Source organism: Salvelinus alpinus, chromosome 2 (genome assembly GCF_045679555.1).
Source record: "Salvelinus alpinus chromosome 2, SLU_Salpinus.1, whole genome shotgun sequence".
NCBI classification, from domain to species: domain Eukaryota; kingdom Metazoa; phylum Chordata; class Actinopteri; order Salmoniformes; family Salmonidae; genus Salvelinus; species Salvelinus alpinus.
Genome location: NC_092087.1, coordinates 8,408,448 through 8,426,263, shown reverse-complemented (window position 1 = coordinate 8,426,263; position 17,816 = coordinate 8,408,448). Strand labels below are relative to the sequence as shown.

The 17,816-nt window shown below is 47.2% G+C and overlaps 1 protein-coding gene across 2 annotated transcripts in view; it reads left to right on the top strand.

Moving 5' to 3' along the window:
- Nucleotides 1–17,816, top strand: part of LOC139553362 (ceramide synthase 5-like) — a 54,406-nt gene that overhangs the window by 22,728 nt on the left and 13,862 nt on the right. Inside the window, exons 3-8 of one of the 2 annotated variants that reach the window (XM_071365618.1) lie at nucleotides 12,815–12,945; nucleotides 13,616–13,675; nucleotides 13,756–13,813; nucleotides 13,918–13,968; nucleotides 14,604–14,696; nucleotides 17,643–17,771. In XM_071365618.1, the coding sequence (XP_071221719.1) occupies nucleotides 12,815–12,945; nucleotides 13,616–13,675; nucleotides 13,756–13,813; nucleotides 13,918–13,968; nucleotides 14,604–14,696; nucleotides 17,643–17,771 (522 nt within the window). The remainder of the gene's footprint in view (nucleotides 1–12,814; nucleotides 12,946–13,615; nucleotides 13,676–13,755; nucleotides 13,814–13,917; nucleotides 13,969–14,603; nucleotides 14,697–17,642; nucleotides 17,772–17,816) is intronic. The other variant, XM_071365624.1, reaches the window with a different exon arrangement.

The following is a 17,816-nucleotide window of genomic DNA, read 5'->3' as shown; positions in this document are numbered from 1 at the left end:
CTCGCTCTCTCTCTCTCGAGCAATCCGAAGCGTCTCGCTCTCTCTCTCTCTCTCTCTCTCTCTCTCTCTCTCTCGAGCAATCCGAAGCGTCTCTCTCTCTCTCTCTCTCTCTCTCTCTCTCTCTCTCTCTCTCTCTCTCTCGAGCAATCCGAAGCGTCTCGCTCTCGCTCTCTCTCTCTCTCTCGAGCAATCCGAAGCGTCTCGCTCTCTCTCTCTCGAGCAATCCGAAGCGTCTCGCTCTCTCTCTCTCTCTCTCTCGCTCTCTCTCTCTCTCTCTCTCTCTCTCTCTCTCGAGCAATCCGAAGCGTCTCTCTCTCGCTCTCTCTCTCTCTCGAGCAATCCGAAGCGTCTCTCTCTCGCTCTCTCTCTCTCTCTCTCTCTCTCTCTCTCTCGAGCAATCCGAAGCGTCTCGCTCTCTCTCTCTCGAGCAATCCGAAGCGTCTCGCTCTCTCTCTCTCTCTCTCTCTCTCTCTCTCTCTCTCTCTCTCTCTCTCTCTCTCTCTCTCTCTCGAGCAATCCGAAGCGTCTCTCTCTCTCTCTCTCTCTCTCTCTCTCTCTCTCGAGCAATCCGAAGCGTCTCGCGCTCTCTCTCTCTCTCTCTCTCTCTCTCTCTCTCTCTCTCTCTCGAGCAATCCGAAGCGTCTCGCTCTCGCTCTCTCTCTCTCTCTCGAGCAATCCGAAGCGTCTCGCTCTCTCTCTCTCGAGCAATCCGAAGCGTCTCGCTCTCTCTCTCTCTCTCTCTCGCTCTCTCTCTCTCTCTCTCTCTCTCTCTCTCTCGAGCAATCCGAAGCGTCTCTCTCTCGCTCTCTCTCTCTCTCGAGCAATCCGAAGCGTCTCTCTCTCGCTCTCTCTCTCTCTCTCTCTCTCTCTCTCTCTCGAGCAATCCGAAGCGTCTCGCTCTCTCTCTCTCGAGCAATCCGAAGCGTCTCGCTCTCTCTCTCTCTCTCTCTCTCTCTCTCTCTCTCTCTCTCTCTCTCTCTCTCTCTCTCTCTCTCTCTCTCTCTCTCTCTCTCTCGAGCAATCCGAAGCGTCTCTCTCTCGCTCTCTCTCTCTCGAGCAATCCGAAGCGTCTCGCTCTCTCTCTCTCTCTCTCTCTCTCTCTCTCTCTCTCTCGAGCAATCCGAAGCGTCTCTCTCTCTCTCTCTCTCTCTCTCTCTCTCTCGAGCAATCCGAAGCGTCTCGCGCTCTCTCTCTCTCTCTCTCTCTCTCTCTCTCTCTCTCTCTCTGAGCAATCCGAAGCGTCTCGCTCTCGCTCTCTCTCTCTCTCTCGAGCAATCCGAAGCGTCTCGCTCTCTCTCTCTCGAGCAATCCGAAGCGTCTCGCTCTCTCTCTCTCTCTCTCTCGCTCTCTCTCTCTCTCTCTCTCTCTCTCTCGAGCAATCCGAAGCGTCTCTCTCTCGCTCTCTCTCTCTCTCGAGCAATCCGAAGCGTCTCTCTCTCGCTCTCTCTCTCTCTCTCTCTCTCTCTCTCTCTCTCTCTCTCGAGCAATCCGAAGCGTCTCGCTCTCGCTCTCTCTCTCTCTCTCGAGCAATCCGAAGCGTCTCGCTCTCTCTCTCTCGAGCAATCCGAAGCGTCTCGCTCTCTCTCTCTCTCTCTCTCGCTCTCTCTCTCTCTCTCTCTCTCTCTCTCTCTCGAGCAATCCGAAGCGTCTCTCTCTCTCTCTCTCTCTCTCTCTCTCTCTCTCTCTCTCTCTCTCTCTCTCTCTCGAGCAATCCGAAGTGTCTCTCTCTCTCTCGCTCTCTCTCTCTCTCTCTCTCTCTCTCTCTCTCTCTCTCTCTCGAGCAATCCGAAGCGTCTCGCTCTCTCTCTCTCTCTCTCTCTCTCTCTCTCTCTCTCTCGAGCAATCCGAAGCGTCTCTCTCTCTCTCTCTCTCTCTCTCTCTCTCTCTCGAGCAATCCGAAGCGTCTCGCGCTCTCTCTCTCTCTCTCTCTCTCTCTCTCTCTCTCTCTCTCTCGAGCAATCCGAAGCGTCTCGCTCTCGCTCTCTCTCTCTCTCTCGAGCAATCCGAAGCGTCTCGCTCTCTCTCTCTCGAGCAATCCGAAGCGTCTCGCTCTCTCTCTCTCTCTCTCTCGCTCTCTCTCTCTCTCTCTCTCTCTCTCTCTCGAGCAATCCGAAGCGTCTCTCTCTCGCTCTCTCTCTCTCTCGAGCAATCCGAAGCGTCTCTCTCTCGCTCTCTCTCTCTCTCTCTCTCTCTCTCTCTCTCGAGCAATCCGAAGCGTCTCGCTCTCTCTCTCTCGAGCAATCCGAAGCGTCTCGCTCTCTCTCTCTCTCTCTCTCTCTCTCTCTCTCTCTCTCTCTCTCTCTCTCTCTCTCTCTCTCTCTCTCTCTCGAGCAATCCGAAGCGTCTCGCTCTCGCTCTCTCTCTCTCTCTCGAGCAATCCGAAGCGTCTCGCTCTCTCTCTCTCTCTCTCTCTCTCTCTCGAGCAATCCGAAGCGTCTCTCTCTCGCTCTCTCTCTCTCTCTCTCTCTCTCTCTCTCTCGAGCAATCCGAAGCGTCTCTCTCTCGCTCTCTCTCTCTCTCGAGCAATCCGAAGCGTCTCTCTCTCGCTCTCTCTCTCTCTCTCTCTCTCTCTCTCTCTCTCGAGCAATCCGAAGCGTCTCGCTCTCTCTCTCTCGAGCAATCCGAAGCGTCTCGCTCTCTCTCTCTCTCTCTCTCTCTCTCTCTCTCTCTCTCTCTCTCTCTCGAGCAATCCGAAGCGTCTCTCTCTCTCTCTCTCTCTCTCTCTCTCTCTCTCTCTCGAGCAATCCGAAGCGTCTCGCTCTCTCTCTCTCTCTCTCTCTCTCTCTCTCTCGAGCAATCCGAAGCGTCTCTCTCTCTCTCTCTCTCTCTCTCTCTCTCTCTCTCTCGAGCAATCCGAAGCGTCTCGCTCTCGCTCTCTCTCTCTCTCTCGAGCAATCCGAAGCGTCTCGCTCTCTCTCTCTCTCTCTCTCTCTCGAGCAATCCGAAGCGTCTCTCTCTCGCTCTCTCTCTCTCTCTCTCTCTCTCTCTCTCTCTCTCTCTCTCTCGAGCAATCCGAAGCGTCTCGCTCTCTCTCTCTCTCTCTCTCTCTCTCTCTCTCTCTCTCTCTCTCAATTCAATTCAATTCAATTCAAGGGGCTTTATTGGCATGGGAAACATGTGTTAACATTGCCAAAGCAAGTGAGGTAGGTAATATACAAAAGTCAAATAAACAATAAAAATGAACAGTAAACATTACACATACAGAAGTTTCAAAACAATAAAGACATTACAAATGTCATATTATATATATGCAGTGTTGTAACAATGTACAAATGGTTAAAGCACACAAGTTAAAATAAATAAACATAAATATGGGTTGTATTTACAGTGGTGTTTGTTCTTCACTGGTTGCCCTTTTCTTGTGGCAACAGGTCACAAATCTTGCTGCTGTGATGGCACACTGTGGAATTTCACCCAGTAGATATGGGAGTTTATCAAAATTGGATTTGTTTTCGAATTCTTTGTGGATCTGTGTAATCTGAGGGAAATATGTCTCTCTAATATGGTCATACATTGGGCAGGAGGTTAGGAAGTGCAGCTCAGTTTCCACCTCATTTTGTGGGCAGTGTGCACATAGCCTGTCTTCTCTTGAGAGCCATGTCTGCCTACGGCGGCCTTTCTCAATAGCAAGGCTATGCTCACTGAGTCTGTACATAGTCAAAGCTTTCCTTAAGTTTGGGTCAGTCTCTCTCTCTCTCTCTCTCTCGAGCAATCCGAAGCGTCTCGCTCTCTCTCTCTCTCTCTCTCTCTCTCTCTCTCTCTCTCTCTCTCTCTCGAGCAATCCGAAGCGTCTCTCTCTCTCTCTCTCTCTCTCTCTCTCTCGAGCAATCCGAAGCGTCTCTCGCTTCTCTCTCTCTCTCTCTCTCTCTCTCTCGAGCAATCCGAAGCGTCTCTCTCTCGCTCTCTCTCTCTCTCGAGCAATCCGAAGCGTCTCTCTCTCTCTCTCTCTCTCTCTCTCTCTCTCTCTCTCGAGCAATCCGAAGCGTCTCTCTCTCGCTCTCTCTCTCTCTCTCTCTCTCTCTCTCTCTCGAGCAATCCGAAGCGTCTCTCTTTCGCTCTCTCTCTCTCTCGAGCAATCCGAAGCGTCTCTCTCTCGCTCTCTCTCTCTCTCTCTCTCTCTCTCTCTCTCGCAATCCGAAGCGTCTCGCTCTCTCTCTCTCGAGCAATCCGAAGCGTCTCGCTCTCGCTCTCTCTCTCTCTCTCTCTCTCTCTCTCTCTCTCTCGAGCAATCCGAAGCGTCTCTCTCTCGCTCTCTCTCTCTCTCTCTCTCTCTCTCTCTCTCTCTCTCTCTCTCTCGAGCAATCCGAAGCGTCTCTCTCTCTCTCTCTCTCTCTCTCTCTCTCTCTCGAGCAATCCGAAGCGTCTCGCTCTCTCTCTCTCTCTCTCTCTCGAGCAATCCGAAGCGTCTCGCTCTCGCTCTCTCTCTCTCGAGCAATCCGAAGCGTCTCGCTCTCTCTCTCTCTCGAGCAATCCGAAGCGTCTCTCTCTCAATTCAATTCAATTTCAATTCAATTCAAGGGGCTTTATTGGCATGGGAAACATGTGTTAACATTGCCAAAGCAAGTGAGGTAGGTAATATACAAAAGTCAAATAAACAATAAAAATGAACAGTAAACATTACACATACAGAAGTTTCAAAACAATAAAGACATTACAAATGTCATATTATATATATGCAGTGTTGTAACAATGTACAAATGGTTAAAGCACACAAGTTAAAATAAATAAACATAAATATGGGTTGTATTTACAGTGGTGTTTGTTCTTCACTGGTTGCCCTTTTCTTGTGGCAACAGGTCACAAATCTTGCTGCTGTGATGGCACACTGTGGAATTTCACCCAGTAGATATGGGAGTTTATCAAAATTGGATTTGTTTTCGAATTCTTTGTGGATCTGTGTAATCTGAGGGAAATATGTCTCTCTAATATGGTCATACATTGGGCAGGAGGTTAGGAAGTGCAGCTCAGTTTCCACCTCATTTTGTGGGCAGTGTGCACATAGCCTGTCTTCTCTTGAGAGCCATGTCTGCCTACGGCGGCCTTTCTCAATAGCAAGGCTATGCTCACTGAGTCTGTACATAGTCAAAGCTTTCCTTAAGTTTGGGTCAGTCACAGTGGTCAGGTATTCTGCCACTGTGTACTCTCTGTTTAGGAATAGCATTCTAGTTTGCTCTGTTTTTCTCTCTCTCTCTCTCTCTCTCGCTCTCTCTCTCTCTCTCTCTCTCGAGCAATCCGAAGCGTCTCTCTCTCGCTCTCTCTCTCTCGAGCAATCCGAAGCGTCTCTCTCTCGCTCTCTCTCTCTCTCTCTCTCTCTCTCTCTCTCGAGCAATCCGAAGCGTCTCGCTCTCTCTCTCTCGAGCAATCCGAAGCGTCTCGCTCTCTCTCTCTCTCTCTCTCTCTCTCTCTCTCTCTCTCTCTCTCTCTCTCGAGCAATCCGAAGTGTCTCTCTCTCTCTCGCTCTCTCTCTCTCTCTCTCTCTCTCTCTCTCGAGCAATCCGAAGCGTCTCGCTCTCTCTCTCTCTCTCTCTCTCTCTCTCTCTCTCTCTCTCGAGCAATCCGAAGCGTCTCTCTCTCTCTCTCTCTCTCTCTCTCTCTCTCTCGAGCAATCCGAAGCGTCTCGCGCCTCTCTCTCTCTCTCTCTCTCTCTCTCTCTCTCTCTCTCTCGAGCAATCCGAAGCGTCTCGCTCTCGCTCTCTCTCTCTCTCTCGAGCAATCCGAAGCGTCTCGCTCTCTCTCTCTCTCTCTCTCTCTCTCTCTCGAGCAATCCGAAGCGTCTCTCTCTCGCCTCTCTCTCTCTCTCTCTCTCTCTCTCTCTCTCTCTCTCTCTCTCTCTCTCTCTCTCTCTCTCTCTCTCGAGCAATCCGAAGCGTCTCTCTCTCTCTCTCTCTCTCTCTCTCTCGAGCAATCCGAAGCGTCTCTCTCTCGCTCTCTCTCTCTCTCTCTCTCTCTCTCTCTCGAGCAATCCGAAGCGTCTCTCTCTCGCTCTCTCTCTCTCTCGAGCAATCCGAAGCGTCTCTCTCTCGCTCTCTCTCTCTCTCTCTCTCTCTCTCTCTCTCTCGAGCAATCCGAAGCGTCTCGCTCTCTCTCTCTCGAGCAATCCGAAGCGTCTCGCCTCTCTCTCTCTCTCTCTCTCTCTCTCTCTCTCTCTCTCTCTCTCTCTCTCTCGAGCAATCCGAAGCGTCTCTCTCTCTCTCTCTCTCTCTCTCTCTCTCTCTCTCTCGAGCAATCCGAAGCGTCTCGCTCTCTCTCTCTCTCTCTCTCTCTCTCTCTCTCTCGAGCAATCCGAAGCGTCTCTCTCTCTCTCTCTCTCTCTCTCTCTCTCTCTCTCTCGAGCAATCCGAAGCGTCTCGCTCTCGCTCTCTCTCTCTCTCTCGAGCAATCCGAAGCGTCTCGCTCTCTCTCTCTCTCTCTCTCTCTCGAGCAATCCGAAGCGTCTCTCTCTCGCTCTCTCTCTCTCTCTCTCTCTCTCTCTCTCTCTCTCTCAATTCAATTCAATTCAATTCAAGGGGCTTTATTGGCATGGGAAACATGTGTTAACATTGCCAAAGCAAGTGAGGTAGGTAATATACAAAAGTCAAATAAACAATAAAAATGAACAGTAAACATTACACATACAGAAGTTTCAAAACAATAAAGACATTACAAATGTCATATTATATATATGCAGTGTTGTAACAATGTACAAATGGTTAAAGCACACAAGTTAAAATAAATAAACATAAATATGGGTTGTATTTACAGTGGTGTTTGTTCTTCACTGGTTGCCCTTTTCTTGTGGCAACAGGTCACAAATCTTGCTGCTGTGATGGCACACTGTGGAATTTCACCCAGTAGATATGGGAGTTTATCAAAATTGGATTTGTTTTCGAATTCTTTGTGGATCTGTGTAATCTGAGGGAAATATGTCTCTCTAATATGGTCATACATTGGGCAGGAGGTTAGGAAGTGCAGCTCAGTTTCCACCTCATTTTGTGGGCAGTGTGCACATAGCCTGTCTTCTCTTGAGAGCCATGTCTGCCTACGGCGGCCTTTCTCAATAGCAAGGCTATGCTCACTGAGTCTGTACATAGTCAAAGCTTTCCTTAAGTTTGGGTCAGTCTCTCTCTCTCTCTCTCTCTCGAGCAATCCGAAGCGTCTCGCTCTCTCTCTCTCTCTCTCTCTCTCTCTCTCTCTCTCTCTCTCTCTCTCGAGCAATCCGAAGCGTCTCTCTCTCTCTCTCTCTCTCTCTCTCTCTCTCGAGCAATCCGAAGCGTCTCTCGCTCTCTCTCTCTCTCTCTCTCTCTCTCTCTCGAGCAATCCGAAGCGTCTCTCTCTCGCTCTCTCTCTCTCTCGAGCAATCCGAAGCGTCTCTCTCTCTCTCTCTCTCTCTCTCTCTCTCTCTCTCTCTCTCTCGAGCAATCCGAAGCGTCTCTCTCTCGCTCTCTCTCTCTCTCTCTCTCTCTCTCTCTCGAGCAATCCGAAGCGTCTCTCTCTCGCTCTCTCTCTCTCTCGAGCAATCCGAAGCGTCTCTCTCTCGCTCTCTCTCTCTCTCTCTCTCTCTCTCTCTCTCGCAATCCGAAGCGTCTCGCTCTCTCTCTCTCGAGCAATCCGAAGCGTCTCGCTCTCGCTCTCTCTCTCTCTCTCTCTCTCTCTCTCTCTCTCTCTCGAGCAATCCGAAGCGTCTCTCTCTCGCTCTCTCTCTCTCTCTCTCTCTCTCTCTCTCTCTCTCTCTCTCTCTCGAGCAATCCGAAGCGTCTCTCTCTCTCTCTCTCTCTCTCTCTCTCTCTCTCGAGCAATCCGAAGCGTCTCGCTCTCTCTCTCTCTCTCTCTCTCGAGCAATCCGAAGCGTCTCGCTCTCGCTCTCTCTCTCTCGAGCAATCCGAAGCGTCTCGCTCTCTCTCTCTCTCGAGCAATCCGAAGCGTCTCTCTCTCAATTCAATTCAATTTCAATTCAATTCAAGGGGCTTTATTGGCATGGGAAACATGTGTTAACATTGCCAAAGCAAGTGAGGTAGGTAATATACAAAAGTCAAATAAACAATAAAAATGAACAGTAAACATTACACATACAGAAGTTTCAAAACAATAAAGACATTACAAATGTCATATTATATATATGCAGTGTTGTAACAATGTACAAATGGTTAAAGCACACAAGTTAAAATAAATAAACATAAATATGGGTTGTATTTACAGTGGTGTTTGTTCTTCACTGGTTGCCCTTTTCTTGTGGCAACAGGTCACAAATCTTGCTGCTGTGATGGCACACTGTGGAATTTCACCCAGTAGATATGGGAGTTTATCAAAATTGGATTTGTTTTCGAATTCTTTGTGGATCTGTGTAATCTGAGGGAAATATGTCTCTCTAATATGGTCATACATTGGGCAGGAGGTTAGGAAGTGCAGCTCAGTTTCCACCTCATTTTGTGGGCAGTGTGCACATAGCCTGTCTTCTCTTGAGAGCCATGTCTGCCTACGGCGGCCTTTCTCAATAGCAAGGCTATGCTCACTGAGTCTGTACATAGTCAAAGCTTTCCTTAAGTTTGGGTCAGTCACAGTGGTCAGGTATTCTGCCACTGTGTACTCTCTGTTTAGGAATAGCATTCTAGTTTGCTCTGTTTTTCTCTCTCTCTCTCTCTCTCTCTCTCTCTCTCTCTCTCTCTCTCTCTCTCTCTCTCTCTCTCTCTCTCTCTCTCGAGCAATCCGAAGCGTCTCTCTCTCGCTCTCTCTCTCTCTCTCTCTCTCTCTCTCTCTCTCTCTCTCTCTCTCTCGAGCAATCCGAAGCGTCTCTCTCTCTCTCTCTCTCTCTCTCTCTCTCTCGAGCAATCCGAAGCGTTGCTCTCTCTCTCTCTCTCTCTCTCTCTCGAGCAATCCGAAGCGTCTCTCTCTCGCTCTCTCTCTCTCTCTCTCTCTCTCTCTCTCTCTCTCTCTCTCTCTCTCTCTCTCTCTCTCTCTCTCTCTCTCTCTCTCTCTCGAGCAATCCGAAGCGTCTCTCTCTCGCTCTCTCTCTCTCTCTCTCGAGCAATCCGAAGCGTCTCTCACTCACACGGCTCTCTGTCACGTGATAATAATAAATGTGTTATAATTTAGAATGGACCATTATCATGCACCTGTATCGAAACAGGGTCAGTGGGAAAATAAATGACACCTATACACTTAAATAGCGAATGGAGGACACTTTTCCCCTGGTTCATTTTCATTCCAGCCAGGTAGGAAAGATAAGCAATGTGCTTAATATTAGGAAAGTTAATAAATAAATATAGCAGGCCTAGCCTATAGAAAGCTGATGGAATCCTCCTCTTTTTAATAGAGGCCATCGCTGTTTTCTTGAGCAACATGAGCTCATGGGATCTCATGAAGTGATTGATTAGATTTTCGATCACATTTGCATTGATGTCCGAGTGATTAGAGGGACAATAGAGTGCAGAGTAACAGGCAGTTAGCAAGTTTAGTACTACTACTAATGACCATCAGCAGCATCAGCGCTTGGAGAAGCCTAATTACTGTGACTAAACGGTAATGTGGAATTTCACTGCCTTCATGACTCGTGACCGCTGGTGTGTGGCGGTAATACGGTCACCGCAACAGCCCTTGTCTCACCCAAATATTACCCAATTATCCACGTTGAAATGACGTAGTGTGCCCCGTGTGAAGTTATTAAGGAAGGTGTTTACCGTGTTTACATCCATCAAAGGTAGGCAACGCTAGCTCGCTGCTCGCTGCCACACACACGCAAATAAGGTATTAGAGGTAGAAAGAGGAGGAAGGGAAGCGCTACTAAGGTACACTATAGTACATTTTGGTAGATAGAAGGTGCTCTTTGGTAAAAGGGGTAAATTGGTCATCAAAAAGAAAGGAAAGAAAGAAAGTAAAAAAAAAAATACCGTTGTTTCTATTGAACATGCCATACTAATAAAGGCATTTTAATTAATTATATGAAGAGTGCCTTGGTCCTCCTTTCTTTTTGATGAAGGTATTAGAGGTGTTTACACCCGTCACAAAGGAAAGCTCGCTGCCATACACACACACACACACACACACACACACACACACACACACACACACACACACACACACACACACACACACACACACACACACACACACACACACACACACACACACACACACAAAAAAGGTATTATAGAAGGTGTTTAGAGTTTACATACATAAGAAAGGAATGCTCACTGCCACACACACACACACACACACACACACACACACATTAGCTGCCAGGAAAATATTTCTCTCAATGGCGGTAAGCTAGCTCCCAGAAAGAAAACATTTCTGTCTGTCAGCTTTCCTCCTCAGTCCTCACACCGGTCTTACGCAATACAATGCTTCATTTGTTCCTTCTTTCTTCCTCATCACATCATACTTTCATTTCTCTCTCTGTAACTTTCCCACATGGGAATTATCTCATCCAAATTGTTGTAAAACTTGGGAATTTGGGAGAAAATTACCAGAACTTTTCGACCCTCGATTGTGCCCTCTCTTGGTGATTACTTGTGAGCTGTGAAAATAATTTTGTCTTGGAGGACAGTTAAACGTCAATCAATCAATCTCTCCCCCAGAAAACATTTTGACTTCCTGTCAGCTTTCTCCTGATGGCCCACTCCCAGGCACTTGTCCTGTTTTACACAATACTCAACCACCTGACATTCTTCATCCGCTCCTTCCTCCTACTCTCACTCATACTGTATATCATGATGTCATCAAATAGGTAATCTAAGGTGATGTCTAGTACTGTAAGCCAGGACTGCTTGTCATCTGAGGTGATGTCTAGTACTGTAAGCCAGGACTGCTTGTCATCTGAGGTGATGTCTAGTACTGTAAGCCAGGACTGCTTGTCATCTGAGGTGATGTCTAGTACTGTAAGCCAGGACTGCCTGTCATCTGAGGTGATGTCTAGTACTGTAAGCCAGGACTGCCTGTCATCTGAGGTGATGTATGGTACTGTAAGCCAGGACTGCTTGTCATCTGAGGTAATGTATTGTACTGTAAGCCAGGACTGCTTGTCATCTGAGGTGATGTCTAGTACTGTAAGCCAGGACTGCTTGTCATCTGAGGTAATGTATTGTACTGTAAGCCAGGACTGCTTGTCATCTGAGGTGATGTCTAGTACTGTAAGCCAGGACTGCTTGTCATCTGAGGTGATGTCTGGTACTGTAAGCCAGGACTGCCTGTCATCTGAGGTGATGTATTGTACTGTAAGCCAGGACTGCTTGTCATCTGAGGTAATGTATTGTACTGTAAGCCAGGACTGCTTGTCATCTGAGGTGATGTCTGGTACTGTAAGCCAGGACTGCTTGTCATCTGAGGTGATGTATTGTACTGTAAGCCAGGACTGCTTGTCATCTGAGGTAATGTATTGTACTGTAAGCCAGGACTGCCTGTCATCTGAGGTGATGTATGGTACTGTAAGCCAGGACTGCCTGTCACCTGAGGTGATGTATGGTACTGTAAGCCAGGACTGCTTGTCATCTGAGGTGATGTCTAGTACTGTAAGCCAGGACTGCTTGTCATCTGAGGTGATGTTTGGTACTGTAAGCCAGGACTGCCTGTCATCTGAGGTGATGTCTGGTACTGTAAGCCAGGACTGCCTGTCATCTGAGGTGATGTCTGGTACTGTAAGCCAGGACTGCCTGTATGTTGCAAAGCAAATTTCCCTATTGGAATTTCCCTCATTTATTATTTCATTCATAGTTTCTTCCTCATACTCTTTCATTTCTGACTTATCTCCCTCTCTAATACCTCCCTCTCTCTGTATCTCTCTAATACCTCCTCTCTCTAATACCTCCCTCTCTCTCTCTCTCGCTCGCTCTTTAATACCTCCCTCTCTCTCGCTCGCTCTTTAATACCTACCTCTCTCTCGCTCGCTCTTTAATACCTCCCTCGCTCTAAAACCTCCCTTACCCTCTCTCTCAGTCTCTCTCTCTAATACCTCCCTCTCTCTCTCTCTCTCTAATACCTCCCTCGCTCTAAAACCTCTCTTACCCTCTCTCTCAGTCTCTCTCTCTCTAATACCTCCCTCTCTGTCTCTCTCTCTAATACCTCCCTCGCTCTAAAACCTCCCTTACCCTCTCTCTCAGTCTCTCTCTCTAATACCTCCCTCGCTCTAAAACCTCCCTTAACCTCTCTCTGTCTCTCTCTCTCTAATACCTCCCTCTCTGTCTCTCTCTCTAATACCTCCCTCGCTCTAAAACCTCCCTTACCCTCTCTCTCAGTCTCTCTCTCTAATACCTCCCTCTCTCTCTCTCTCTCTAATACCTCCCTCGCTCTAAAACCTCTCTTACCCTCTCTCTCAGTCTCTCTCTCTCTAATACCTCCCTCTCTGTCTCTCTCTCTAATACCTCCCTCGCTCTAAAACCTCCCTTACCCTCTCTCTCAGTCTCTCTCTCTAATACCTCCCTCGCTCTAAAACCTCCCTTAACCTCTCTCTCAGTCTCTCTCTCTCTAATACCTCCCTCTCTGTCTCTCTCTCTAATACCTCCCTCGCTCTAAAACCTCCCTTACCCTCTCTCTCAGTCTCTCTCTCTAATACCTCCCTCTCTCTCTCTCCCTAATACCTCCCTCGCTCTAAAACCTCCCTTACCCTCTCTCTCAGTCTCTCTCTCTCTAATACCTCCCTCGCTCTAAAACCTCCCTTACTCTCTCTCTCAGTCTCTCTCTCTAATACCTCCCTCTCTCTCTCTCTCTAATACCTCCCTCGCTCTAAAACCTCCCTTACCCTCTCTCTCAGTCTCTCTCTCTAATACCTCCCTCGCTCTAAAACCTCCCTTACCCTCTCTCTCAGTCTCTCTCTCTCTAATACCTCCCTCTCTGTCTCCCGTAGTGCCCAGACTCGCGACACCTCGATGGGTTATCTAAGCAGTTGGACTGGGATGTGAGGAAGGTCCAGCGATGGTTCAGACACAGACGCAACCAGGACAAACCCAGCATACTCACCAAGTTCTGTGAGAGCATGTAGGTTATTAAACCCAGTACAGAACATGTAGGTTATTAAACCCAGAACATGTAGGTTATTAAACCCAGAACATGTAAGTTATTAAACCCAGAACATGTAGGTTATTAAACCCAGAACATGTAGGTTATTAAACCCAGAACACGTAGGTTATTAAACCCAGAACACGTAGGTTATTAAACCCAGAACACGTAGGTTATTAAACCCAGAACACGTAGGTTATTAAACCCAGAACACGTAGGTTATTAAACCCAGAACACGTAGGTTATTAAACCCAGAACACGTAGGTTATTAAACCCAGAACATGTAAGTTATTAAACCCAGAACATGTAGGTTATTAAACCCAGAACATGTAGGTTATTAAACCCAGAACATGTAGGTTATTAAACCCAGTACAGAACATGTAGGTTATTAAACCCAGAACATGTAGGTTATTAAACCCAGAACATGTAGGTTATTAAACCCAGAACATGTAGGTTATTAAACCCAGAACATGTAGGTTATTAAACCCAGTACAGAACATGTCGGGTCATATCATAGACTATAACATCTAGTCTTGATCTATGGTAGTTATCGACTAATGAGTTTGCCCTTAACCTCTGTGAGAACCAAACACATTGGTTTGTGGTGTGTGTGTGTGTGGTATGCTCTGACTTGTGCTCCTGTCATTAGTCCTAGCTTGGTTACATCACTGTCTACATGGTTGATCAGGGTCTATATAGTGCATCCAAGGTGAGAGACTGACACGCACATTATTTTGCCAGACACTTTTTCCCCTCTGTCTGACCCACATCTCTGTCATATATTTTCAGGTGGAGGCTTATATTTTATCTGTTCATGTTTACCTACGGGATCTGCTTTCTATGGAAGGTGAGATAGTGTGGTGACTGTGTGTGTGAGTACTTACGTGATTGCTGTTGGCGTAACATTGGTGCGCTGAATTGAGACTGATTGTTGTTGGTCTTTGTTAACAGTGCTCATGGATGTGGGATACACACCACTGCTGGTACAACTACCCCTACCAGGTGATGTTATACAGGCTCTTTATTTGGTTGGATGTATTTTGGAATTACAAAGAGTACTGTTGTTGACATTTTCTGGCAGGTAGCCTAGTCGTCAGAGCGTTGGGCCAGTAACCGAAAGGTTGCTAGATCGAATCCCCGAGCTGACAAGGTAAAAATCTGTCGTTCTGCCCAGTGTTCCCTGGTAGGCCGCCATTGTAAATAAGAATTTGTTCTTAACTGACTTGCCTAGTAAATTTTTTTTTAAATTAAGTAAACTCATGAAGGTGCAAGAAAAATAAGTATGTTACACACATTCAGTAATGTCTGTATCCTTATTCAGATGAACCCTTTCTGTCCCCCCTCCTGACCCCTGCATGTCCTGACCCCAGGCCTGTATAGTCCGTATTAACATAAACCCTGTCTGTCTTGGTCCCTGTTGCTATCGAACAGGTCCTGACTCCAGGCCAGGTATTAACATAAACCCTGTCTGTCTTGGTCCCTGTTGCTATCTAACAGGTCCTGACTCCAGGCCAGGTATTAACATAAACCCTGTCTGTCTTGGTCCCTGTTACGATCTAACAGGTCCTGACCCCAGGCCTGTACAGTCCGTATTAACATAAACCCTGTCTGTCTTGGTCCCTGTTACTATCGAACAGGTCCTGACTCCAGGCCTGTACCACTACTACGTGACTGAGCTGGGCTTCTACTGGTCTCTCATGTTCTCTCAGTTTACTGACATCAAACGCAAGGTGAGACGCAAGACAGGCAACAGATGCTGTCTGTCTGATGGGAACACGCGCACACACACACACACACAGTGCTGCTCCTTGTTGGGGGGAGGACGATATAGATATGTTACTAACTAACTAAGATATTTCTTTCTGTTGTGTGATATACAGACTCAAGTATAGGAATGTCCTTGACTCCACTGGATTAGAGCAGTTTAGCATGGCTCATTATGAAAGGTCACATGGGTTCTGCTCAGAAATGCTGTTTGTTTCCATGGTTCCAGCACACGGGACAGGATTTATAGTCATGTGATCGCAGGATAGAATATCCCGGTCCTTAATAGAATTATTGAGATTCCTTTCATGGGTTCCATGGAGTCAAGGAAATCCGTCTGGGGTTGGATAAATCTTAAGAAAACTATGTTGGAGTTTGTAAGACTGAGATAAAGATATATATTTTTTCAAAGCAGGCCCTGTTTTTGGTATGCTCGAGTATGGACAAATCAGGGAGGAGTTCTAGAACCAAACCGTCTCTCTGTTTGTCAGCCTTATTGAATGATCTCAGTAATTCTTTGCCTTTGATGTGATCAGGAAGGAAGCAGTCATTTTCAATTTAACCAGGAAGTGCCAGATACATTTCACTCATATCATCCTGCCTTGGGCAAGAAATTGCATCCATTTTATGGAACAAACATAAAATTGCCCCTATGTAAACTGGTAGGGCATGTAAATGCGGCATCATCATTAGGGCTACATAAACTCAGCAAAACAAAAGAAACGTCCCTTTTTCAGGACTCTGTCTTTCAAAGATAATTTGTAAAAATCCAAATAACTTCACAGATCTTCATTGTAAAGGGTTTAAACACCGTTTCCCATGCTTGTTCAATGAATCATAAACAATTAATGAACATGCACCTGTGGAACGGTCGGTAAGACACTAACAGCTTACAGACGGTAGGCAATTAAGGTCACAGTTATGAAAACTTAGGACACTAAAGAGGCTTTTCTACCGACTCTGAAAAACATCAAAATAAAGATGCCCAGGGTCCCTGCTCATCTGCGTGAATGTGCCTTAGGCATGCTGCAAGGAGGCATGAGGACTGCAGATGTGGCCAGAGCAATAAATTGCAATGTCCGTACGGTGAGATGCCTAAGACTGCGCTACAGGGAGACAGGATGGACAGCTGGTCGTCCTGGCAGTGGCAGACCACGTGTAACAACACCTGCACAGGATCGGTACATCTGAACATCACACCTGCGGGACAGGTACAGGATGGCAACAATAACTGCCCGAGTTACACCAGGAACACACAATCCCTCCATCAGTGCTCAGACTGTCCACAATAGGCTGGACTGAGGGCTTGTAGGCCTGTTGTAAGGCAGGTCCTCACCAGACATCACCGGCAACAACGTCACCTATGGGCATAAACCCACCGTTGCTGGACCAGACAGGACTGGCAAAAGGTGCTCTTCTCTGACGAGTCTCAGTTTTGTGTATATTGTCGAAGGAATGAGCGGTACACCGAAGCCTGTACTCTGAAGCGGGATCGATTTGGAGGTGGAGGGTCCGTCAAGGTCTGGGGCGGTGTGTCACAGCATCATCGGACTGAGCTTGTCATTGCAGGCAATCTAAACGCTGTGCATTACAGGGAAGACATCCTCCTCCCTCATGTGGTACCCTTTCTGCAGGCTCATCCTGACATGACCCTCCAGCATGACAATGCCACCAGCCATACTGCTCGTTCTGTGTGTGATTTCCTGCAAGACAGGAATGTCAGTGTTCTGCCATGGCCAGCGAAGAGCCCGGATCTCAATCCCATTGAGCACATCTGGGACCTGTTGGGTCGGAGGGTGAGGGCTAGGGCCATTCCCCCCAGAAATGTCCGGGAACTTGCAGATGCCTTGGTGGAAGAGTGGGGTAACATCTCAAAGCAAGAACTGGCAAATCTGGTGCAGTCCACGAGGAGGAGATGCACTGCAGTGCTTAATGCAGCTGGTGGCCACACCAGACACTGACTGTTACTTTTGATTTTGACCCCCCCTTTCTTCAGGGACACATTATTCAATTTCTGTTAGTCACATGTCTGTGGAACTTGTTCAGTTTATGTCTCAGTTGTTGAATCTTATGTTCATACATATATTTACACATGCTAAGTTTGCTGAAAATAAACACATTTGACAGTGAGAGGACGTTTCTTTTTTTGCTGAGTTTATTTGCCTGGAGGGGGTGTTTTAGTCAGACGACTTCAACCGTTTGTCTGGTCATTGTAGCTGTCAGTTTGTCTGGTCATTGTAGCTGTCAGTTTGTCTGGTCATTGTAGCTGTCAGTTTGTCTGGTCATTGTAGCTGTCAGTTTGTCTGGTCATTGTAGCTGTCAGTTTGTCTGGTCATTGTAGCTGTCAGTTTGTCTGGTCATTGTAGCTGTCAGTTTGTCTGGTCATTGTAGCTGTCAGTTTGTCTGGTCATTGTAGCTGTCAGTTTGTCTGGTCATTGTAGCTGTCAGTTTGTCTGGTCATTGTAGCTGGACATGTCCTCAGTGTGACAGAGTCAGACTGTCTGTTTTGTTTTTGTGGTTCTTCAAAGTGTTCCTTTCTGACCTTGGCTTCCAGTGCTCCCCCTGTAGTAGAGTAGATAATGTGAGATTACACAACTCCTAGTTTCCCCTACAAAGGAACAAACACTCACATACATCGAAAGGAGAGTGGTCTCGAGATGCCACACTTCAAAGTCTTAATTTTCACTCGGTTATTGATTTTCACATCGAACGTGAGAAAACAACTGGAAATCGAGGTTCGTAGGAGATAAATGAGGAAGTCATAAATGTTATTGAGCAGAGTTACTGTATGGAGCTGCTGTAAATGAAATCTGTCCTTACCAACGCAACAAATAAATGCATATCTGTATTCAATATCTGTGATATATATGAAAACAAACCCAACCTCCTCGTGGTTCCGTGTTGAATTGCAGGACTTCCCCATCATGTTCATTCATCACCTAGCAACAGTGAGCCTGATCAGTTTCTCCTACGCTAACAACATGCTACGCGTCGGGAGCCTGGTGATGTGCGTTCACGACGCATCAGACTTCCTACTGGAGGTGAGTGTGGACACACACACGCACACACACACATACACACACACA